The sequence below is a fragment of the Lactuca virosa genome, chromosome 7, assembly GCF_052849685.1.
Source record: "Lactuca virosa cultivar CGN04683 chromosome 7, Lactuca_virosa_CGN04683_v6, whole genome shotgun sequence".
Taxonomy (NCBI): Eukaryota; Viridiplantae; Streptophyta; class Magnoliopsida; order Asterales; family Asteraceae; genus Lactuca; species Lactuca virosa.
In genome coordinates this window covers 229,157,961-229,185,428 of record NC_136432.1, presented here as the reverse complement: position 1 = coordinate 229,185,428, position 27,468 = coordinate 229,157,961, and the positions used below count along the sequence as shown (strand labels likewise).

The window sequence follows — 27,468 nt, the reverse complement described above, 5'->3', positions numbered from 1 at the left end:
ATAGCCCAAAACCATGACCCCAAAAGTCTGAACCCAAATTGCTAAGTATGTGGGGCGTACTCAACTCATACGCTCAAAGTACTCGCTTTAGGGCTTGTACACGCACCGTACCTGCTTGTACGTCCAACACACTCCACCAACTTGGCCAACTTCCAATATTCAGCTCTTAATCGATTAAGACTTCAACCCAAACTCGAATCTGACTTCCTTAAGGTGGTTTATCATGTAAAGTTGCCAACTTTACGTGAATGCATGGCTTAATGGGGCTCTAGAGATCAAAATAGCTTAATAAATGACTTAACACATGCATGAGACCAAAACCACCATAAAGTTTACACCTTTATGCTTAAGAAACCCTTAATATTCCCAGATCTACAAGGATACGCTCCATAAACGACCTTAGCTTACAATCACCAACCCAAAGGGACCAAAATGAACATAACCAAGCTAAAAAGTAGATCTAAGAAATGAGTTGACAAGCTATAAGCTTTATACCTCACAAGCCACCAAATGGAGGTACTAAAGCTGGATCTCTAAGCTCATCTCCAAAGGATGAGTCTTCAACCTTCTCTTTCCCCTTCAATATGCACAAAATACCCCACAAAAGATTCACAAGAGCTCAAAAACACCACACAAAGGCTAAGGGATGAATTTAGGGTTTTTGGATGTGGAGGCTGGTTTAGAAATGACCAAAAGAGGCTAACATATGGCTTATATAGGGTGCAAGCCCTAAAATCAGGCTTTCAAACTTGCTCACGTACCTAAGCATATGTGACAACCATCAAATTTCGGTCAAGTCAAAGTCAAACAAAGTCAACAAGTTAAACCGGTCAACTCCATTAACCCTTGTATGTTAGGGTTTACGTTATGTAATCACTATACAATTTGCTATTTTAATAAGAAAACATCATTTGGAAAGTTCATGTGTTTGATATTCCTTAGCCTTAACATTGCTAAACAACGAACCAAAGCGATAAAACACTATTGCACAATCATCGGGATTGTGTAGGACACTAAATCATGGCTTAACGGGGTCTATGGACCTTGCGTTGCGAAGCCGGACACTCAAAAAGATCACAAACGAAACCTCTCTCAATCTCATTCAAACCCTACTCAAGATTACTTGACGCTAATAGGATCAAAACTCATACACTACGATATAAATTGACGTTAATAGCAACATAGTATAGTACAACGTTATAACTATAATCAAATTAAATTATGATACCATATTAAAATCAAATCAAAGTATAATGCTCTAATTAAATTTAAAAGAATCAAACTTGAATGCTATAATTAAACTTCAAATCAAAGTAGATTGTTATAATCAAATAATAACTCATCTTTTATAAAACTCCATTTTTATAAACTTTACATTAAATTTTATAAAACTCTATTTTTATAAACTTTACATTAAATTTTATAAAACTCTTATATTAATTATGTAAAAGATGTTTGTGTTAGTGGGAAATTATGAAGACCACCAAAAGCAAAAAGATTATTCCTATGGTCTCCCACTCACACCTCTCATCCACTTTCCTTTCCTTTTTCTCCCAACACATTATTCTCTTCACCACTTAAACCTTCTCTATTCTTTCTCTCACTCTCAATCTCGAAATTCATCCAAGAAATACTCATATTCCAGCCAAGAACAATCTATTATACTCAAATCTTCATCCTTCTTGAAGCATTCATCAAGGTATGTTGTTAAAAGTTTCAAATTCATACAAGAAACAAATTAAATCCACCAAAATATCTAAAACTCATTTTATGCATAAACCTGATTTTTCTCAGAATCCCATCAATAAAATAAGAAGTTCTGGAAATTTTCAGAAAATAATTTATTTTTATTGAATTACTATAATTATTGCAATAAAGTAGGGCAATAATTCACATAAAATACTTTTTGCATTCAATAAATTCTGAGAAAATTCTGGGATGACCTATATATTGATTAAACATAATTTATGAAGTTTCATGCATTTATATTACTGTTTACTATTATTTATGATTTTATTGATTAATTAATAATGAAATATATAAAAAATACTTCCCATAGTCACAAATATCTGAAACTTATACACTGGGCTCTATATCATGTTATAAAACTATGGTTAATTTTACAGAATTTTTGGGAATCATTTACTATTTTTCTCGAATTTTGTTGTTGTTTAATCATTAAAGTATTAATAAATACTAAAACAGTTCAGAAAAATATAAACATTTTACAGTAATTAATATTGTATGAAATAATGATTTCCTAATAATTTCATAATTTTTCAATTCTGTTTACTATTTAAAACCATTTTCCTAAGTATTTAAGCATGTAAAAATGCATTTTAATGATTATTTCATATAAATAATTGTTAAAATCTGTAAATAATTATAATTGGGCAAATTATTATTTTAATAAGAAATTATTAAAATCTGGCCTAAATTGAAAATATAAATTAATTATGCAAAGTAATTAATTCAATTTAAAATTCATTTAACAAATGAATACCTTAATATTATAATCAAAATGAATTATTGTTAATTCATCTAATATAAGAATATGTGTCTAATTATTTGTATTAGTACTCTATTCTCGTTTAGCAGTTCCTAAACCAAAACTATTAATTATATTAGGTTCTACGTCATTTTGACCCGAACCGTCTATCGTACGACACACGCATTTCGTTTTGGGACTAATGTGAGTAATCTACCCCATACTTTATAATTTTCAATACTTTTGGGGTGTATCATGTGGTTCTAATATGTTCCAACTTCATTTTATTGTTTTATCACAATTGAGACATTGTTGAGACATTTATACGTGAGTCATTAATTGTATAACTATTGTTTGTTTACGCTACATGTACTTGTAGTGCATTACCATTTTTAGTCTAATCTCCATGACTATGCCCGTATTCTTGAGGTACGTTATGGACAATAATAGCGCTATTGGGTTGACCACCCCGCCTTGGGACGCTAAGGTGATTGATCGCACGTGGTTGAGTGTGTATGATGATTAGATGCTCCATCCTATATATATTTATATATATATACATATGTATATATAGGGTGAGGACTTATTGTTGTTGTTATCATTTGTTAATCAATTTTTGATTTATAAACCGTTATCTCAAATACAATTGTTTGCCGACTTCAAAAGAAAACAAATTTCCAATTATAAAGGTTTCAACTTCACAATTTTCTCTACTAAAATTAGATTACTCACCAACTCTCGTAGTTGACCTGTTTTTACCCATGATGCAGATTTGAAGAATGAAGTTGATGAAAAATAGGTTGTGCCTTAGAAATCCACAAGACTATTTAAATTTGATGTAATAAATGTTGTTCATATTTGGATTTGTATTTGTATGTTGTGGATCTTGTTTGCATACTTAGTACTTAATTGAATCTAATCATATTATAACATAGTTGTCATGAGACTTTGAACAATATATCACGCCTCGATCGATTCCGACAAGGATCGGGGTGTGACAGATTGGTATCAGAGCCCTTGACTATAGGGAATTAGGTTAATTGCCTTGACCTAGCCTATAGCCTCTAGGGTACTCTCGTATGCTAGTTTATAAAATGCACACACAACTGCATGCAATTCACACTTAGAAAATCCTAGGAATACCTTTGTGTGTTAATTGCTCCCTTATGTGCATACGTATTACTCCTGACACTTATATGTGTGCATACACTTGTGAATATTCTCCACTTTCTCTGAAAATCACACACATACTCAAGTTGTTTAACAAAATGTATATACATATATGTATTCCTTAGAGCTCAAAGGAAATTCAAAGTCATCCACTCTAGTTGGGTAGGATCATAGTAATGGACGCGTAGTAACTGGAAGGGGGAGGTGCCGGTAGCCCGAAAGTCCTGACTAGGTAAGCATTCGTATACATCCCAATCAACCGAGGGACCAGTTTGCTTATCTGGGGACCAAAGGCGAGAGTTCCCAAACCTATAGGCCAAAGCGCGTCATTCACATTACTTTTGAGCCATCAAAATACCCGACCTTATCAAACGTATCCGAAAGGATACACTCCAAAATGGCCAACTCATTGGACTATTAAGTTCCCTAATGGGCCTAGAAGTGGGAAAGAAATGTGAAAACTTAGTTTTGTGGGGGCCCACGCAAGTGCTACATGTTTCACATTTAGTAACCATGGAAAGCCCAAAAGGTGCCCAACACTCCTAACCATGGCCCAACAAGTGTTTTACAATTATTTTACCCAACAATGTCTAAAAACTTTATTTCCATAATCAATTCACAAATAACTCACAAGTCCATATGCGTGTTTCTCGTAGTTGACTTGTTCCTTGTTTGGTTGTGGACTTAGGGTAGACTCATTAGGATCAACAGTCTAATAAAATTTTAATTACACGTAACTGGGGGCATGTCGAGTGAATCTTAGGAGTGGGTCAGACATGGAACAAATCACAAGATTATAATCAAGTTATTCCTACTAAATTCATAAGTCTATTTATATAGACCTCTAGTATAGAGTCGTCGGCGTAGTCGTGTCGGCAATCTAGAATATGGCTAAATACATAATACAAACTATAATACCTAAATTATACAAAATTTTCTGCATAAAAAAATCAATAGACAAACAAACACAATGAAACTAAAAAGGGTATCAAACTATCAAGAGAAAAACACATACAATGTAGATTAAAATCCACTAATTATAACAAAATGGCTAAAAGAAAAGGTAAGGACTAAGGATTGTTAAGTCCTCTCTTCTTATAAATAGCTTTGAAGCAAGCTTGCCTAAGCTTCTTTGTTCTTTCTGTCAATTCCATACCTGGCAATTTCTCCATCATCTTCTTGTGCCCTTCTAACGTCTCTATCTCCTCCTTTAATCCCAACTCCTAGTTTTTTTAGGTAGATGCAATATATTTTTCGTGTGAGTTCATAAAATTTACAATGAGTTAAGTTTATGTAAATATAAATCAGAAATCGTAGTAAAACAATTGATTCGATGTGGCATATGCCTAGGGCCTATGTTTATGTTATAAAGAAACTAATAATTAAAATTTTAGAAAATACCAAAACTACTTTGGTTACCAAGTGCAGGCATGCATGCATGAGTAATGTATAGAAGGTTATTATCGTAATTTACCTTGGCATTTTGAATGAGGGATTGTAGGCTCGTAAGTTTTCTATGAGGCCATCTGTTTATGTTTAGCTCTCTGCATCTTTTCTTCAACAATGTTAACCCTATCCCTAGTTCCTTTGCCGCCATGATTATCGGCATCTCAAAGTACTTCGCTATCTCTTCAAACTCCAATGGTCTCAATCTCTTTGCCACCTTTCGGCCACCGTGATCAGTGGTGGCAGCACTAGAACTACCTGTAGCCTCACCACCGGATTTACAGTCTTCACTGAAACTAACCAATGGTAAATTACCATCCTCCCAACAATCCCATAAGCTTATGTCTTTAAGGGGATCCAAATCGTGAAACTCATTTCTAGAAATGATGTTTTGATCTTTGTTAAGTACTGTGGAAACGTTCTGATCGAGCACTTCATGCAATTTTTCCGACAACTCGTAATCATGATGGTCGAGCATGTCACCACTGCAAAAATCCAAAAAAAAAAAAAAAAAAAAAAAAAAAAAAAAAACTCAAGATAATCAAATCCAACACGATGAAAGACTCTTTTTGATCACTACAAATCCAAACCATGTTTTGATCAATATAGACAAAATCACTTTTCTGTGCGAAAGATGGGGTAATGAGTGACGTTTATATATACCTGAAAAGATCTTGATGATCAAAGTACTGAAACCAATCGAGGTCATCTATGGGGTTTTGATGATCTGCAGGTGGATCCATTTGTGAGGGAGAAGTTAAAAGTTGCGGTAAGAATGTGATGATTTATATAAGTGAAGTGGGAGAAGTAATTAATAACAAATAAAGAGGAAATGAATATATATGGTCTTTGAACTGTAACCTTCTTCTTCAATTCACACACATATACGTATATGTTGCCGCAAATTATGACTTATGTGCCTCATGCATTTAATACATCACATGCCTACTGCATATTCTTGACTTTGAAGCTACGTACCAGTTTCAAATTTCCCCAGTAGCACACTTTTCATTAGAAAGTACTCCAAGTCTTCACACATGAACCAGTTAGAAAGTACTCCAAGTCTTCACACACGAACCAATTAGAAAGTACTCCAAGTCTTCACACATGCAAATTATGACTTGTGTGTCGCTATAGGTAACTAATAAAACTTTATTTTTTTTAACCCCTTAAATATCAGTACAAGCTTCTAACATCGACGTTTAAATTCTAAATTTCTTTTTATTACTAAAACTAGCATCAATTCAAGTATATAAACCATGAATCTTGAGAACACGGCAAAACCCAAATAAGTCTTATCATCTATGTAAAAAAAACTCAGGGTTTTTACTAGTAAATCTATCAGTGGCGGAGCTTGAACAATTAACTTGGGGGGGGGCGAAAATATTATAAACTGAAATTAACATTAAAAAAAACAGATTGTTTTCAACAAATAAACACCAAAAACACCTAGAAAAAGAATTACAACTCAGCCCAACAGCCTTTAATGTCTTTAAAAACAGATTATAAATGATATATTAGTAAGCAGACAACAATTTCCCTTCAATGTTTTCATCTTTCCCATGATTATATCTAGAAAAATCAAAATGAAGGAACAATTGATCCAATCAAAACAAAATCAAATTCAAAATTAGAACAATAACCAATAACCCATTTAACAATAACCAAATCAATCTTTGTTGTCACTTTTCAGTTTTGTTTGAAGCTGACAAGCTGTTAAGCATAACCAAATCAATAACCAAATCTATAAGTTCATAACTTATAAATCAAATTGGCAAATCGCCAAATCGCAAATGACAGCCAAATTAAAAGGAAACTCAGTAAGACAGTAGTAACGCATAAATAGGCAACAGATTGATAGAAAACAGCAGCAGCAGTGCAATACGCCAACACCAACAATCAACAATCTTACAATCAGAAAAGAAAGAACAGTTGAACAGGATTAGGGTCTCCGGATTACATACCTGATTTATGTGAAGTGAGAATGGGGACTTGGGCACTTGGCGATGGCGATTGGCGAGAGTGAGACCAGGCGACTGACTTGGCGAGACAACGACAAACGAACAGCAGGCGAGATAGGCAGCAAATTGGGCAAATGAGGATGAATCGATTTTGATTTCTTGATACCACTTGGTCTCTTGGAGAATTGGGAGTATTGGACCATTCTGATTAGGAATCGGGAGGGGCCAAAGCCCAAGTTTGAAGATAGCAGGCTTATAACTATTTTATTTTGAACTACAATTCCTACTTCTAGCCCAAAAATCAGGAGGGGGCCACTGCCCCTCCTGGCCCCAATAATACTACGCCCCTGGAATCTATGATGGCTAGTGTAAACATTATGGTCATATATCATTAAGATTCTATGGACTTAGAATGTGTGATTCCGCCTCATTCCCTGTTCCTTGTTTGGTTGTGGGCTTAAGGCGGGGTCACCCATCCGAATGCCCTTGCAATCTTAATGATATACGACTAGTTTACGCCAAGCTACTATAAAAGAACTGGTAGGACTTATAATGCAAATTTCGTCAAAATTTGTTGAAACATAAGTAATGATGGAACTCGCTAACTACGTTATAAAATATTCATAGTGGTAATACCAAGAATAAAACAGGGAGTATAAAAGCACACATAGAATACTCTATCATCCCAAAACAATAAACTCCTTTTAAATCGACTCAGTTCAAGTTACAATAAGAAATTTTCAAGGTCGTTATGTGACATCAGGCGGGTTGTTCCTCACCAAAATTAATTTCTTGTACTACGAAACGTTTTCCACATCTTTTTCCAAACTCTTGAAGTCCCAGTCAAAATGAAAATTTCGGGACGAAATTCCCTCTAACGGGGGGATGATGTGACAACCATCAAATTTCGGTCAAGTCAAAGTCAAACAAAGTCAACAAGTTAAACCGGTCAACTCCATTAACCCTTGTATGTTAGGGTTTACGTTATGTAATCACTGTACAATTCGCTATTTTAATAAGAAAACATCATTTGGAAAGTTCATGTGTTTGATATTCCTTAGCCTTAACAGTGCTAAACAACGAACCAAAGCGATAAAACACTATTGCACAATCATCGGGATTGTGTAGGACACTAAATCATGGCTTAACGGGGTCTATGGACCTTGCGTTGCGAAGCCGGACACTCAAAAAGATCACAAACGAAACCTCTCTCAATCTCATTCAAACCCTACTCAAGATTACTTGACGCTAATAGGATCAAAACTCATACACTACGATATAAATTGACGTTAATAGCAACATAGTATAGTACAACGTTATAACTATAATCAAATTAAATTATGATACCATATTAAAATCAAATCAAAGTATAATGCTCTAATTAAATTTAAAAGAATCAAACTTGAATGCTATAATTAAACTTCAAATCAAAGTAGATTGTTATAATCAAATAATAACTCATCTTTTATAAAACTCCATTTTTATAAACTTTACATTAAATTTTATAAAACTCTATTTTTATAAACTTTACATTAAATTTTATAAAACTTTTATATTAATTATGTAAAAGATGTTTGTGTTAGTGGGAAATTATGAAGACCACCAAAAGCAAAAAGATTATTCCCATGGTCTCCCACTCACACCTCTCATCCACTTTCCTTTCCTTTTTCTCCCAACACATTATTCTCTTCACCACTTAAACCTTCTCTATTCTTTCTCTCACTCTCAATCTCGAAATTCATCCAAGAAATACTCATATTCCAGCCAAGAACAATCTATTATACTCAAATCTTCATCCCTCTTGAAGCATTCATCAAGGTATGTTGTTAAAAGTTTCAAATTCATACAAGAAACAAATTAAATCCACCAAAATATCTAAAACTCATTTTATGCATAAACCTGATTTTTCTCAGAATCCCATCAATAAAATAAGAAGTTCTGGAAATTTTCAGAAAATAATTTATTTTTATTGAATTACTATAATTATTGCAATAAAGTAGGGCAATAATTCACATAAAATACTTTTTGCATTCAATAAATTCTGAGAAAATTCTGGGATGACCTATATATTGATTAAACATAATTTATGAAGTTTCATGCATTTATATTACTGTTTACTATTATTTATGATTTTATTGATTAATTAATAATGAAATATATAAAAAATACTTCCCATAGTCACAAATATCTGAAACTTATACACTGGGCTCTATATCATGTTATAAAACTATGGTTAATTTTACAGAATTTTTGGGAATCATTTACTATTTTTCTCGAATTTTGTTGTTGTTTAATCATTAAAGTATTAATAAATACTAAAACAGTTCAGAAAAATATAAACATTTTACAGTAATTAATATTGTATGAAATAATGATTTCCTAATAATTTCATAATTTTTCAATTCTGTTTACTATTTAAAACCATTTTCCTAAGTATTTAAGCATGTAAAAATGCATTTTAATGATTATTTCATATAAATAATTGTTAAAATCTGTAAATAATTATAATTGGGCAAATTATTATTTTAATAAGAAATTATTAAAATTTGGCCTAAATTGAAAATATAAATTAATTATGCAAAGTAATTAATTCAATTTAAAATTCATTTAACAAATGAATACCTTAATATTATAATCAAAATGAATTATTGTTAATTCATCTAATATAAGAATATGTGTCTAATTATTTGTATTAGTACTCTATTCTCGTTTAGCAGTTCCTAAACCAAAACTATTAATTATATTAGGTTCTACGCCATTTTGACCCGAACCGTCTATCGTACGACACACGCATTTCGTTTTGGGACTAATGTGAGTAATCTACCCCATACTTTATAATTTTCAATACTTTTGGGGTGTATCATGTGGTTCTAATATGTTCCAACTTCATTTTATTGTTTTATCACAATTGAGACATTGTTGAGACATTTATACGTGAGTCATTAATTGTATAACTATTGTTTGTTTACGCTACATGTACTTGTAGTGCATTACCATTTTTAGTCTAATCTCCATGACTATGCCAGTATTCTTGAGGTACGTTATGGACAATAATAGCGCTATTGGGTTGACCACCCCGCCTTGGGACGCTAAGGTGATTGATCGCACGTGGTTGAGTGTGTATGATGATTAGATGCTCCATCCTATATATATTTATATATATATACATATGTATATATAGGGTGAGGACTTATTGTTGTTGTTATCATTTGTTAATCAATTTTTGATTTATAAACCGTTATCTCAAATACAATTGTTTGCCGACTTCAAAAGAAAACAAAATTCCAATTATAAAGGTTTCAACTTCACAATTTTCTCTACTAAAATTAGATTACTCACCAACTCTCGTAGTTGACCTGTTTTTACCCATGATGCAGATTTGAAGAATGAAGTTGATGAAAAATAGGTTGTGCCTTAGAAATCCACAAGACTATTTAAATTTGATGTAATAAATGTTGTTCATATTTGGATTTGTATTTGTATGTTGTGGATCTTGTTTGCATACTTAGTACTTAATTGAATCTAATCATATTATAACATAGTTGTCATGAGACTTTGAACAATATATCACGCCTCGATCGATTCCGACAAGGATCGGGGTGTGACAGCATACTCCACGTACACCCAACGTACGTGGATGAGCTCCGCGACTACCATACATTAGTACGCCCAACGTATAAGGAGTACGCCCAGCGTACCCCTACTTTCCTGAAGTTGACATTTTTGCCTCTAGGGAACAATTCTGCAAATCATTACACCCTAAGGGTCTAAACTTAAAAGTACAATTAATCAGGTGTTACTCAATATGGTAGCGAACATAATGTCAGGGTGACTGGTAGTAGGATAGATCAGTGATCCTATCATTCCTCGATACAGGGTTGTATTCACATCAATGCCAGTTGGAGCAGTAGAGATAGATGGTGATGAAGACATTGAAGTCTTCGCTGGTTTGTTATCAGAAAATCCAAATCTCTTCAGTATATTTGCAATGTACTTTTCTTGACAAAATAAATTCCATCTGGGAGTTGTATAACCTGCAAACCTAAAAATAAATTTAGTTCACCCATCATGTTCACTTCAAAATTCTGGGCCATTAGGTCAACGAACTCATAACTCAGTTTCTCATCAGTGGATCCGAAAATGATGTCATCGCATAACTTGAGAAAGGATAATGTGAGATCATGATTGCTTGATAAACAAGTTGTTTTCATGTTTTCTTCGTTTGTATCCACTCTTCGGTAGATAACTAGCCAAAGTGTCATACCATACCCTGGTGCCTGTTTCAAACCATAGACAGTTTTATCTAGACGATACACATGATCAGGAAATTCTTCACTCTCAAATCATGGTGGTTGTTTCAAAAGGACTTATTCTTGAAGATCCCCATGTAAGAAGGCAATATTTATATCCATTTGATAGACTTTGAAGTTATTGAATGAAGCATAGGCAAGAAACTGTCAAATTGCTTCAAGTCAAGCAACAAGCGCGAAGGTTTCGTCAGTGTCCAAACCTTCCAGTTGAAAAAATCCTTGAGCCACAAGTCTTGATTTGTTTCTAGTAACAATTCCATCTTCATGAATCTTGTTTCTGAACACCCAACGAGTACCAATAATGGTTTTCCTTGAGTCCTAGGAACTAGAGTCCAGATACGATGACGTTCAAACTCATTCATCTCCTCTTGCATGGCCTTGATCCAGTTAGCTTCTGTAAGAGCATTAACAACATTCTTTGGTTCGATCATTGAGACAAAGTTCACAAACATGAAGAAGTTGTTGCTGACTCTACTACGAGTGAGAATCCCAGAATTGACATCTCTAATAATTTGAGATTCAAGATGATCTCGAAGAATTCTATTATTTTCATTTTCATTCACATTATTTAGGATAAAACCTTCCTGATTTGAAGAGTTTAAGAGCTCAGCTTCTTCAGAGACGACAGCCTGATCTTCAGTGTCAGAATGAGACTTGATAATCTAATCAACAACAACGGGCTCAGTGACATTTCCCAATAACTCATGGATAGGGTCTTATGGACTGAAGGATAACTCACTTAGAACGGAAGGATGATGATCAATCTGATCATGAATGAATGATTCTTCATCGAATGTGACATCAGTAGTCTCCTCAACAGTTTTCCTTGAAACATTGAACACCCTGAAAGCCTTGGACACACTAGAGTATCCCCAAAACAATCATTCGTTAGCTTTAGCTTCGAAATTTGAACATTGATCCATCTGATTTAGAATATAGCAGACACATCCAAACACATGAAAGTATGAGATGTCAGGTTTTCTCCCTTTATGCAGCTCATAGGCAGTTTTCCCATGACGCTTCACAATGATGGAGCGGTTTTGAGTGTAATACGTTGTGTTGATAGCTTCAACCCAAAAGAGTAGCGGGAGACCAGCCTCAACAACCATATTTCTACTAACTTCAATGAGTGTTCAATTTCGTTTTTCAGCTATGCTATTTTGTTGGGGGGGGGTCCTAACAGCAGAGAAATTTTGAGAGATTCTTGAGTTTGAGCAAAAGTCTTCTAAGGAGGAATTTCTTAATTCAGTGTCATGATCACTGCGTAATTGCCTAACTTTATGGTCATAAAGAACCTCCCATTACTTAATGAGAGAGATGAACTCATCAACAACATCGATTTTATTTCTCAAGAAAATCACCCATGTAAATCTTGAAAATTCATCCATGATGACAAGAGTGAACTTCTACTCGGATCTTGACTTTACCGGGACAGTTCCAAACAGGTCCATATGAAGGAGATGAAATGGTTTGGAAATGGATGAACAGGACTTTGAATTAAAGTATGACTTGGTTTTCTTTCCCTTTTCACACATTAAACAAACTTTATCCTTAATGAACTGCATCTTAGGAATTCCTCGCACAAGCTGATTCCCAAAGATCTTTGACATGTTCTTGAAGTTCAAGTGAGATAGTCTCGTGTGCCACAACCAGTTTAGATGAGATTGAGCATGAGAGAAGAGGCAGTGACGTAGAGAGTTATCAGCAGAAGATATGTCTAGAACATAAATGTTATTCTATCGATTTGTAGTCAACACAGTGAAATTATTTTGATCAGTCTCCTTTCCTTCCTTATTGTTAAAATGGACTTCATAGTTAGCATCACATAGTTGGCTGATTGAGATAAGATTGCATTGAACACCTTTTACGTATGACACATTATTGAATACAACATAATTGCATTTGATAGTGCCAAATCCTTTTGAATCTCCCGTGCAATCGTCTCAGTATGTAACAATTAGACTATATTCTCACAAAAATCATCCAGAAGAGATTTGAATCATGTCATATGTCTTGAGCGACCACTATCTAAATACCAAATATGTTCTTTACCCTGAAAAACTAAAATATACAGTTAGTATACATTGACCCATCTTGTAATGGGTCACTTAAGAGAGAATATGGTAACAAGCATCAGGGAGACAATTTAACGATTTTCCCTTTTTGATCCATTTTTTATTTCGAAGAATGATTTTGTCATCACGATTAGAAATTTCTTCAAAAGTACACTCGGTGACTCTATGAGAAGCATCACCACAACGATAACAAACCCTGGTTCTAGAATTCTTACTTTTAAATTTAGAACTTTTATTTCCTTTGACAAGAGAACCTGAGGGATCTTGATAATTTAATTTGAAAAGTACTCTTGTTTTAGTTATGGACCAAGGAGTGTCGTTAATGATGTACTCGGATGATAACTTGTCATGGGACCCAGTGGCGATGGTAGAATTATCAGAAGGAGAGAGTTTAGATTGACCTCCAGATTCAATGTTGCTAATAGAGCACTTAGGAAACAAGCTAAGTATTTCAATTATGGAGTGAACTTCGCCATTAGAGATGGGAAATTTCAGCAAAGTCATAGTGGAGGGAAAAACATACTCACGACGAAGAGGTTGATGAGAAGGGTCAAGAGCAGATAAGCGAGATATACACTTAATATTACCATTTAAGTCAGTAGTATAGTGTGTATCAATCAGAGTTTGATTTATGTAATTGGTACTAACAAATCTAGTTTTAAAATCTGTCTCGAGATTATCTGCATTATAAAAAGTTTGTTTAGTCTCAACCTTTTTGATTAAGGAAACAACACCTTCAATATCACCACCAAGAATTTTCTCGCGGTGATTAGGAATTTGATCATTAATAATTCTCTTGACATTACGGTGAGAAGAGGCCTAGTTATTTAAAATAATTTTAATGTTCCTTGCATGATCAATAGCTTTTTCGCTTTCAGCGTGAAGAAAATTATTGTTCAGTGAGATACATGAATTTTCCTTATTCAAGAGAGAAAGAGAGTTCTCAGAAAAAGAGAGTTTTTCTTTAAGGCTTTTCAATTCACCTTTTTAGAGAGGATTTCTATTTGTTAGAGATAGAAATATCAAGACGTAAATGATCAAACATGTCAGCTTTTAGACAGAAGAGTAGTTAACGGAATTTTTTACCTGATACATTGAGGCTGTGTCCCAGTCTTGAGACTTAGAGTCCTTTGAAGCTTGAGAAAAGTCAACGCCAAAAGTACTGATGTTGTCCCTTGGTAATTCAATATGAGACTCCCTGATTTGATCCATGAGACACTTACCTTTTGTAACCTCATCATCAGAAAGCCATTCGTTGTCGAATGCGACTGATAATGTATTCATCATCTCTTGTGCAGTTGAGCAACTTTGAAATAATCCATAGACATTATATGGAAGAGAGTTTCCAATAGCAATCCATGCCTTTACGTCAAGTTTTTGAACTCTTTTCTCGTCCTTGTATCTTGGCACAGACTTCTAGTTTAGTCTGCTGAAAGATGCATTATCATTATAGGATCGATGCATAGACGTGATGGGAACCTTGTTAATGGCATCAAGCATGTAATAGTCCATGATCTCAAGAACAACCATAGCCTTTGATTTCCATGCAACAAATTTGTGTTCATCGAAAGGAGGGATCTTGGTTACATCAGATGACTTCGGATTATAGGAAGAAGACATGATAACTGGAATTATCGTAAACCCGTTGTGATACCAATTAAAGGTCTGTGACGATCGGATACACTCAAGTATGAATAATGAAGAACAAACAAATAACAAAGAACAAGATGATCACAAAGATACTTTCACTAAGAAAGAGGGTTCTCAAAAAGAGAACATGTCACAAAGACGGCACCAAGCTCTATTATGGTTTGACCCTAATAGTACAATATCTACTGTTATTGAAAAGGAGATCCCACTATTTTGGGGGTGTATACTAATCTATGTAGAGGTCTAATCCTAATCACTAAGATTACAGATCATACATCTATTCTATATAGAGAATATCTTCCTAATATACAAATGATCACTAAAAGTTCATGATGTTGGTGATCATGTAGTATCACTACTTGTGGTGTTTGACTCATCAGATCATAAGGTGTGGCCTTATAGACTTAAACATCCCCAATGTAGTATCACTACTTGTGCCCAAAACGAGTGTTCTTCTCGCATAACATGACTACATACCAATCAAGATCATGGAAATAAAAAAGTCTTCTACCAACGTTCACATACACAAAATGGTATAAGAGGGTATTACTAACATAATGGAAATACTAGCAACAATGATGGTTGTTGAACTTAATATTATCCTCCTATTTTATATGGGTCACTCAACCTCGTCATGCTCCTATTTATCCTCTTGTAATTATCCTCCCGACCATATCTGAAGCACTTGGGTGCAAATGCACAAAAGACACTTGTTTGCGCCTTTAGATACTAGCTACAATGACTACAACTCTACTAGTCTCCTAAACTAGAATCAATATGTTTGATCCTATTTGCTGATGGTGGTGCTTGAACTTGCATCTTTTCTTTTATTCTCCGATGGACCTTCAGTACCAACTCTTGAGTTATAAACTCAACTTTTAGTGGAGACTCCCGATCCTTCCAAGATTTGGATCGTAGCCTCAACCCAAGATAAGGTATTTACTTTGGCTTACATTAACAGATTGAACAGTTACATTCTAACGATCTTCTATTGCTCAACACATAAGATATATAATGAACTAGACCCTTCTCTCTACTAGACATACATTAACATGGAGGACACCTTCCATCCTATGTTAACAATCTGATCCTTCCTCCTTTGATTATGGGAGGTTGACATGTAATCACACCATAGCAGGTAGCATCTCTAGCCACTAGATGCTCAGTCCTAACAAAGGTTGTAATTCTTCTGTCAATTATATCCTTCCTAAATCTCCCGATTAAATCCGGTAATTACATCAGAAAAGGTTCTTAGAATCAATATAATCACTTACACGGATCTACATTACTCGGACAGATTCTTCATGGATACTAGGGCCCAAAATAGAATCACTCTCCTAGACATTACCACACCATAGGTAATGATTGAAACATGTAAAACAAATTTGTAGTGTTATTCACACTATCTAATCAATATCCAGTATCTTATTAACCTTGTGACTCCTCCTTATCCAAGTATGTATCTTGTGCTTCTAGTAGTACTTGACTATACTACCTTTCACACCTATTCATACTCGTCCCAAGAATTGCCTAGCAGTTCTCAAGTGACCATGCATGATAACCATAAAGCAATTTAACATATATGTATGTGCCCAAACGAGCACATGTAAGAAATCTTCCTAGACTCCACTAGTATTTTCGCATCTCTAAGAGGCGCCCTAACAATACCTATGTGCTTTACCAAGCACATACTATATTTTCCTTTACTCCCCATCTAGGATCTTTCCCATACATATGCATAATCTATCATGTTCAAACACTTTTCCTAGGTCACTAGGAATTCCATTTCCAAACTCTTCATAGATTTTTTTTCTCGTATAGTGTATAGTCGGCATGGCACCATACATCAGAGTTTACTCTGGTGGTATGAATAATATGGAGAAAAAACTCACCTCACACTACTTGTACCACCTGTTGACATTCTCCAGTCAACATGCATATCATTATATCCTTCCCTAACATCGCCATTCCGATATAAGAGTCAATCCTAGGGAATTTACATCTCAGCCACATATCATTCATTTTACATATATCTCATAGGAGTATGTCTTAGGAAGTCTGCTTCTCGGCTGCATATCCTTTTACATCTACTTCATAGGAGTTCATCTTAGGAACTCTACGTTTCAGCTATATCTCAACATGTTCCACTAGCTTCAACTTGGTTCCTTATCATTCATGATATCAGCATCTCTCCTCATACAACACCATAGATCGATCACCACCACAGCTAGGTATTTTAACTCACTGAATGTAAGTAAGTCAGTACTTTATTGACTTCTCAATCCAACGACTATTTTCACCATCCTAGTCTTGTATCTTAAAGTCGGCCTAACATATCGATGAATTCACGAAATGATATGATTAAGTCAATTATCTATCATTATTATTAAATACCAACAAATTTCATCATGTATATGGTATGGATCAACTCTTAACACATCACTTGAACTGCAAATTACCTAGTATAGACAACCAAGGACTTGGTTTGTTGAGTCTGGAAACTCTGTCAGCCTTATTCTTTTCATCTTCCTCGAATTTTTTTGAATCCTGCATAGCATCTTATATAACTTCAATTTTTATACCGTTAAAGTATTTATCACTATCTTTAATACTTCCAAATCTGCAAGCAGTTACTACTTTAATCTGGCTGTCTCTATAACTCAAGGACTCTTCTTGGTTCTCGATTGTGTATGATCATGCCAACAATCAATTATCTCACCAAAATTGATTGTACTTCAAATGTGACCCAATGTTACTATTACACTATTTAAGAAGGTGTTGATGTTAACTACCATAAGTCTCACTATCCCCCAAAAAGTTACATGCCAGTTCTAATACAATAATCAAACGTTTAGGATCCGATACAAATAAAATTTCATCTTCCAAATCAAGGACAACAATATAACATAAATCTTTTCATGTATTAGTAATCTAGGTAGGCAACCTAAGGCATACTATAATACATATCAGTTAGCATATATTAGCATATAAGTCATCTCTCCTAAAGTATGCTAGTACACATAATAGCAAGTAAGGTACATAACCTAAAGCATGCTAGAAAATTAATTTATTAGCACCTAATAACGAATAAGGAATATACCCTAAAGAATTCTAGTGCTTGTGTCTATATAATAACAATTTATGTATACTACCTAAAATATACTAGACACACATCTCACCATCATCACTTAGCCTCTAAGTTTAAGTCTGGACACAATCATTATTCGTAGTTCGATTAAACTAATGTGTTGATACCAAGTGTGACATCCCCTATTTTTTAAGAACCAAAAAAGCTTTTCTTTATGCTTTCAAAACCATGTTACCTTTGTTTGCAGAAAATCCTAGTATATTAAAACATTTTGCGGAAACTTTCCTATTTTATTAAAATATCATGAATATCGATGTTGTTTCAAAATACAAAAATCCTAAGGATTTCATAATCAATACACAACATAAGTTACAACATAAAGACCAAACGGTCCTGAATACTATTGCAGGTTGTCTCTTTAATCACTTTACATCCTAATCAAATTATAGTAGCTTTAGCACCGCTACCTATGATGCATATAATTTAAGTGGGCCGGGTTTGGGAAAACCTGGTGAGACACATAGGGTTTTCAATCTAATAATATTATTATGATAATAATCCATGAATAATAATCCTACAAAACCAAGTATTACCAAACAATATAGAAATATAATCCAACGATTATATCTATAAAACACTACATCCATACATACCTAGCCCAATCAATTCTCACAAATCCTAATTTACAATCATATGAAAGAATCACCTTGTCTGATGAATCGTTTAGAACAATGATATGACTACATAACTAGGGGATTCCTTGGCCGGTGTATATCATAAAGGCAACCCAGGCCATCAGAGTATTTGATAAATATGGTATCCCGTTTCATTTATGTTTGTGGTTTATAAGTCTATACTAGCAATGTAATTCACAAGATTTTCTAGAATGATCAATTATTGTCATCTTACTATGGTAGATGACCAGTTATACCCCCCGATTGTTTGATACAGACACACCATTTTTGGCTATCTAGAAAGAGGAGAAACACCAATATAGTACTCCGGTATGTAACCCGTACATCGACATGAAATAGTGTCATAGACAAGAGCTCTACTCTCCGTTCCAATCTTACACACGCCCCAATATAAAAACTACCTACTCATTTAACTTACTTCTAAATAAGTATCATTTACAAGTCTTAGTTTGTAACTAGACCAGATTTCAATGCATGTAATTCATAGTCTTCTTAGTTTGTAACTAGACCAGATTACCATTCCTGTAATTTACATATAATAGCACTTTCCAGTTCATGAAATACTATCATAATACATGTATACATTTAGCACAAAATGGTAAGAAGTCAATACACATTTAATCTTCCTAAGTAATCATACTTCTATTTAGATTATCATGTAGTATTACCAGAAATACTTTTAGCACATAAATAAACAAATTTGGCTTTCACAGTGCATGTAGTATTAACAAATATACATTTAACACGTATTCCATATAATAATCATTTAATTCATAGATAAACTTTCAACTGATATTTAATACTTTTAATAAATATTAGTATCAAAATCATGTTGATAAAAGTAAGTATGTACTCACCTGATATAGGTGGAAGATTCACAGGAAACTTAGCTCCTCGTCAAACACTTCAGTTTTCCCTTTTTAAATTACCTAAATACGACTATTATTAAGTCTTACTATTCGTTCGTATTAATCTATACTATATTAATCACGTCTCAGATTTCTCTATAAGTTCCACGAATACTGAGTTCTATCAATTAAGGAATAACTAGGTAAGAGCACTTTTGGAGGTAGGATTCGTTTGGTAAAAATATATAATGATTGGAAAAATCCACTATAAACACCTCACCAGATCTTGCCTAGACATCACTCATGTATGTAGATCAATCAGTATTTTAACTAAAATTTCTGATAAATCTTATTTATAGGTCCATAATAACGATTATCAACATAAATGTAAGTGACACTTAAAAACGTAGTAAGTGCAACTTAATTTACAGAAATTTCTAGCAAAAGTTCGAAAAGTCTCGGGCATAACTTCGACTCTAAATACTTCTTTTTATCGGGCCTCCATTGATGCAACACTTTACTAAGAGGCTCGGGTTGCGGGAAGAGAGTTGAGAGAGATTGGAGGAAAAATGTGTGAGAAATGAGCATGAATCAAACCATATATATGGGTGTCGCCTGGGAGAGTCGTACCTATGTGTCAATCGCCCATTGGTTTTGTGTCGTCTAGAGGTAGGTGCGGGGGTTGTTTTCCAAGCTTGCCACATGTTATAATCTCGCTAATATGCGTCGCCCATTCACAGGTCAATCTCGCAATATTTGAAATATCATATCTCTCGCATACGAGCTCAATTTTCAATGTTTTTTTTATATACATGGATTCATAACTTACTCATACAAAATCGGATTTTAGCGTTCTTTATATACTCACAACTTCGTAATAACTACTACTACAACTTTCGTTTCGATTATTTATCCTAAATAATCTTCTATTTAAAAAATTTTATTTTATTGCTCTTCGATAAATTATAAAAAGGTTTTTATTCAAATGTTATATACCCGTAATATTTGTCTACATAACACATATATAATAAACACATATTTGTATAACCTATAACGCGTACGAAGAAGAATTATCCTACTCGAGGATATTAATTATTCAATAAAATGTATAATCATAACCATTATCCCTTAAACGTCTAGCCCAAATTTGCAGGCGTTACAGTAGAAGTCGAAAAAGTATAGCTAGGGATTGTTTGTTTTGGAAAGTGGTTGTTTCAAATTAATATCAAAGTCCTAGCTTAAGTATGTTATGTAATCAAAAGAAGGGATTCCTAGTCTCAAACTTACAGAAATACGAAGCGTAAGTAAGTCCATTAGAAGTTCTTGCACGCCAAGAAGTTCATTAAGAAATTTATTAAAAAGTTATTGTATGCTGAGAAGTTATTGCATGCCAAGTAGTTCACTAAAAAAATTATTAAAATTTTCTTATTGCATGCTAAGAAGTTCATCAAAAGTATATTAAGTTCTGCAATGCTAAGGCTTTCGTTATGTAGTTTATTAACAAGTTTTTGAATGTTAAGAAGTTATTGCATGCCAACAAGTTTGTTAATATCATCTAAAAAGATATAGTGTTAATTTTTATATCACATATCAAAGTAGTAGTAAATAAATGTCTAACACATCTTTAAACAATCATTCATAAATTAATCAAATCATATTATTAGGTAAAACAAATTATTAAAAACCTGAGATTATTCTTGATTGTTCGTCACTAATTATAAATAAAACTATAAACCAATCCAATATAAAAAACTGAAAAGCAAACCAATATATTGATTACCTTATCTGTGAAAGTTGAAACCATGTGTTGGAGTGGTTTAACATCTATCTGACTAGTATTTGTTTTAATAGATAAAAGTTGGGTGAGTACTCCAATTTTAAACACTAACCATAATACAGGGAAGTCCTCCAACAAAAATCATATGGAAAAGATGGAGATGTCCAGGTAATCGACACGGGTGTGAGCTAATGTTTTGGCTCTGTGAATGATCCGCTCCTGTTTGAATGTATAATATAGCAAAAGGAAGTATCACGGGTGAAAGCATAAATGTATAACCGTTTACACATTTATTTAACAATGTATATGGTTTAGAATTTGAGTTCAAAAAACGAAAACCCCCAATACTGAAAAATGGGTTCCAACATTCTCTTTATATTGTTTGACTTCATATAGCATCATTCTCATTAGCAATTCGTCTCCATTAGCTTTTATGGTGATCTTCTTGTCGGGTGGTGTTGATCAGAGTCTTCTCAACCTTAATCAATCGGGTTCGTATTAGAGTGAAACTGTTCTTTATGGAACAATTGTTTAGTGGTTGTTACTTAAGGATAATATTTGACACGATATTCAAACATTTATCCGTTTCAATATTTTATTTTCTTTATACTATAAGCTCCATCTGATTGGCAATCAATGAATTTTCGAAGTAGAACACGACACCCTCATGGTTATTACATAAAAACATGCACATAATCAAGAAATCGTTAATATTTAAAAGGGATTAAAATGCTGAAAAATGAATATATATATATATATATATATATATATATATATATATATATATATATATATATATATATATATATATATATATATATATACATGGGCTTTATGTACTCCATTTTCCATATACGTACGTAATTATGTACATAAAGGATAGATAAGAATGGCCACATTACAACCACTATAGCAAAACGATCTCTAGGCACAAAACAAGCGTCCTAAAAATTACTGTTTAGACTAAGGAAATACTATATATGGTCCTTATAACCATCACCATGTGGCAGTCACACCTTCAAGTATTTTTACAATTTTTTCTACATATATTATTTATCATTTTTTAACAAGATTGTACTAAATCCTGAATAACTTATAATTTAAAACCTGTAACGGAAAAATCTTGCATTAACCACTGAGAGTTTAGTGTAATTCATCTTCTGATATGCAGCTATAGAAGGAACGAGAACTAGTACTAAATGAGGTAAAAGAATCATCATGAAGGAAGTCTTTGAGGTGTTTTGCGAATTCTTTGGGTTTCTCCAGGTTAACTGCATGACCAGCATTTGCAATGACTACCATTCTAGCATTCTCTCCAAGATGTCTGTTAAAAGCAACATATATATATGCATAATCATGACCCTATTTAAAGGAAAATAAAAATGGGAACCATAAACTACGAATAAATTGAACTGACCTAAGTAATCTTTCACCAAGGATCAGGGGGAAAATCTGATCTTTCTCTCCCCATAATATCAATGTGGGCTGTTTGATTCGGCACAAAAACAAATTGATTTTCAACAAAGTGTAACTCACATTAACAATCTCATATAATCGACCCTAACAATTACATTTAGGATTTTAACCAAGTGGTATTATCTTTAATTAGTAATATCTACTCTAATAAATAAAGGTTTTTTGCCACATGTCCTCTTCTTCTTCATTTGGACACATGGCATTTTCTAAAATTTTTAAATTTTCTATTTTCCACTTGTCATTTTATTGTATTTTTCATTTTATTAAATTAAAATTCCACATTTAATATGTAAGGTAATATATATGTAAGGTATTTATTAGAAAGGGTTTATATATGTAATGTATTCAATACATTAAAGTCTCATTAATTTTAATAATGCAAAAAATTTCTCATTTTTCTTATAAATTCAAACTTTTCAAATTGTTAAAATTTTATATTTAATTTTTTTTAAATAAACTCATGTAATACATGGGTCTCACACCTAGTATAATAACAAATAATAAATCTGTTTTCTTTTTCATAAAAAACAAGGATGGCATAATGGCATTACTATACCACGTTTTTTTTTTTGTAACAAATGATTAGGAAAACCAATTAATAATTGTTATTAGTGCATGTAATTTTCTAATCGATTCAATTTGGACTCAAAATCATTGAAGACTACTGAAAGTTGAATTTGTTGTAGTTTAGGTACGTGTTTGAAAAAGGATTTAGTACCATAAAAGAAAAGGTTCTAAGTTCAAACCTGATTAACCTTCGGCATTCTTGAATACTCTGAATATTGTCTGTCCTTGAGAATTGATTGAATAAGCTCTCGCTTTTCTTTTAGATATTCTGAACACATCACCTACATGTTCCAAAATGACAATGCAAGAAACCTATCAATTCCATTATTCGTTTTAACCATTAAACATTCTCATTTTCTAGACCCTGATCACAATATACGAGCATAAAATATAACCAGACAAGTTTCAACCACGTTATGGGTTGATGCCACAGAAACATATTTTCCAAGAGGTACATTTTTATAAGAATAAATAGAAATAGATATGTAATAAACTTACATCAATGAAATCAGCTAGAAAGTAATTTGGGATTCCCTTGACAGGCTTTACAAAAGAAACTTTCATCAATTCCCTCAACTTTTCCGGCGTTTGAGCCAACAAAATCTTCTCAGCCTCTTCCACATTGGAAACAGTGAACAACCCATCTCTCAAGTCCTTCTCCTCCAAACACAAGCCGGAGCAACACACCACCAGCCTCTCCACCACCTCCGGGAACTGCACAGTCATGCTGTACCCAACAAACCCACCATAACTTATCCCAACCAATCTCATCCGCCTCACCCCAAACCAATCCACCATCAACTTCATCACACATTTCGCCTGAAAAGATTCGGATCGTTCTGGCCTGGTTGTGAACGAACTACCAAAGAAAAGTAAATCAGGCACAAAGACATTGAATTTAGGGGTGAAGTAAGAAAGGAGGTCTGCGTATTGCCACATGGCGTTGGCACCAAAGCCATGGAGGAGAAGGAGGTTTGGTTTTGATGGCTTGTAGGTTCTTGGGATCCAGCAATGCATGATTGTGCCATCGCCAAGGTCGTTTGATACAGATCGGAGGCCGGAGAAAGAGAAGAAATAACGATACCATCGATCCTTCATGGTTGTAAAACTAAATAATTTGGCCATGTTTATATATGAAGAGGAAAATTAAAGAAAATTCTTCATGCAAAGCTTGCGCAATGCATGAACGAATATTTCTTGCTGATTGAAAAGAAAGATTTTGTGGGCATGCAATATGCATCCAACCAAAATTGAAAAACCTAAAAGGGTGTCAAATTTGGAAATTAGCTGGGCAATGGGTGTGAAAGAGAGGAGATTGTTTGCGAATTAATAAAGGGTCTCCATGCGGACAAATGTCCCAATTTAATTAAATGATTTTTTTTATATGAAATAAATTGTTTTAGCAAGGAATAATCACAAAGACACCCAAATGGGTGAACGTATATCAAATATGTTAAAAAGATAATTAACATTTCTCGATCTACACTTGGAAGGTGAATTTAATAGCTCTAACTTGGACAATTTGTCTTTCACCATAATGATGTAGATAGTCCGAGGGATCAATCGGATCTTCAAACATTGAAGATGGAGGGTTGTTCGTGAATTACGGGAAGCTAGAGGGCTGAGGTGTAACTTGTGAACTATATAATGTCAATGATGTCTGTTTAGGTATTTAATTCATTTCTTTTGTATTTTTACATTTCTAAAGTTATCTTTCAAAGGAGTAGGTTAATTTTCCTTTCATTATGTTTCCTTTCATTTTGTCGCTTTGCTCATGTGTAATGAGTATGTGTTAGGGTTCGTGTTCTTGATAGTAGATTAGGGAGATTGTAGCGAGTTTTTAAGTTATATTGTGTATCAAGACATTAGTAAAAGTTGATTTTGCGTTTCCATTCAGAATATAACTAGAATATAAGTGCATTCTACATTTTATGATAAAAGAGCTAGCAAGAGGGCAAAGGCTACAAAGACTTCAAAGAAAATATTCCCTATTCGAGTTACGACACCATCCTAACCAAATAACGACCACCTTTCTTGAGCCGACTTTTGATCCAAAGTAAGGAAAAAGGTCAGACTAGGTTAGCAATTAGTTTATATGATTCAATCGAGTTGGAGTGTATCTTCTTGATTCTAGAAGTCTACATCTCCCACATGTAGGTAATTGTCGCTGCCTCGATGAATCTAGAGCTCTTTTCAAAAAGATGTGACACTCAAGAATGTTTACACTACAAGGAATTGGGCCTATCAGGGTAACCAATGTCCACTATATGTAGGTTAACCTATAACCTATAGAGGGAACTTACCCATTTGCTAAGTTTTTCTGGAAAAAAAAAATTTTTCTAGGTGACATGTTGCCAGTAAAGGTAAAGAGGGAATATTATGCCACAAAAAAACAACACCAGAAGGAAAAGTTATAAATGCCAAATATCACTATTGTAGTGTGTTGGTGATTTATGTAATCAACTTTATTTAAGTGTAATGGGATTAACTTGTTGACCAATGTGATCTTGACAAATATTGGTCATGTAAGGATGGTGCGGAGTGCACACTTGTTTGAGTTTGTCTTGATTCAAAGTACATTGTCATTTAGGAGCGAAGCCCCTGAACCACGGAGGTAGTGCCCCTGGTAACAGGGTCCTAGGGCAGAGCCCGTGGTTGGGATCGAGTTGCCCTGATCTTGACAATTTTTTATTTGGGTTAGTATTGCTTTACAGAAAATGCATAAAAATCCAAATCTGACAATTTTGACCCTCATGTTAACATTTGACCTTGACAGTTGACCCTAAAGAACCAGTTTTAGGGCACTTTAGTGCCAGTTTTGTGGCAGTTTTTAACTGTTAATATCACAATTTCTTGGCAGTTTCGGATAGGGAGTTATATCTCCTTTTTTGTCATTCTTCGGGTTCACACAACACATAACATCCCTTATTATTTGTTCTTAATCTCATACTGAGTTTTATCTAGATTAGAGATTTCGAATGTACCATCGAAATGCTTTAATCTGAAAATGTAATTCACGACTCTCAGTAATCTAAGCATTCATAATCCTCAATTTTCTAATACAGGTTAAAGCATTATGTGAAAATGGTGAATGGAGGTTCTATGAAGGACATGATAAGCAAGTTTGATAAGTTGGTTAAGTTTGAAGGGCGTGATTTTCATAGATAGCAGACGAAGATGCATTTCGTATTTACTACTCTAGAAGTGGTGTATGTTCTGATCACCCATGCCTAAATTCACCGAAGATGAACCCTTGGACGCAACAAGAAGGATATCAAAGTGGGAAAATAATGACTATATATGTCATAGGCACATTATCAATGGTATGTCTGATTCTCATTTTGATATTATGAAAATGTGGAATCTACGAAAGAACTATGAGATTCATTGGAATCCAAGTATATGGCTAAAGATCCTTCTAGTAAGAAGTTTATGATTAGTAATTTCATAGGTTACAAGATGGTTGCTTCCTAGCTTGTAATGGAAAATTTCCATGAAATGTTAAGGATTAATGATCTTGTTTATTTCGAAGCTACTAGAATAATACATCAAACCAAGGCTCCTTAAACACCAGAAAAGCTAAGTCTTTTGGATCTAATTTTCAACTTTATTTACTTGTAGGAGCCAGGATGAGACTGTATCTCAACATCAATATTGTTTTATTATTGAGGAAGATCCAAAGACTTTTATAGAATCAATGGCTTCTAGGAATGTTGCTTTCTAGATAAGAAGCAATCCAGGATGAGATTGATTCTATCATGCATAATGATACATAGGTATTGGCTGATTTGCCTCTTGGATGCAAAGCATGAACATGTAAATGGATCCTCAAAAGAAAGATGAAAATGGATGTCCAAATAGATAAGTACAAATCAATATTGGTTATATAAGGCTTTAGGCAAAAACAAGGTATTGAC

General features: G+C 33.8%; 1 protein-coding gene across 1 annotated transcript; it reads right to left on the bottom strand.

Moving 5' to 3' along the window:
• Positions 1-22,341: 22,341 nt before the first annotated feature.
• Positions 22,342-24,798, bottom strand: LOC145125807 (uncharacterized). The gene is made up of 4 exons (XM_079061221.1): positions 24,050-24,798; positions 23,731-23,832; positions 22,926-22,993; positions 22,342-22,832 (listed from the first exon to the last, which is right to left on the bottom strand). The coding sequence occupies exons 1-4, from the start codon at positions 24,674-24,676 to the stop codon at positions 22,652-22,654; spliced, it is 978 nt and encodes a 325-aa protein (XP_078917347.1). The 5' UTR covers positions 24,677-24,798; the 3' UTR covers positions 22,342-22,651.
• Between the last annotated feature and the right edge of the window lie 2,670 nt (positions 24,799-27,468).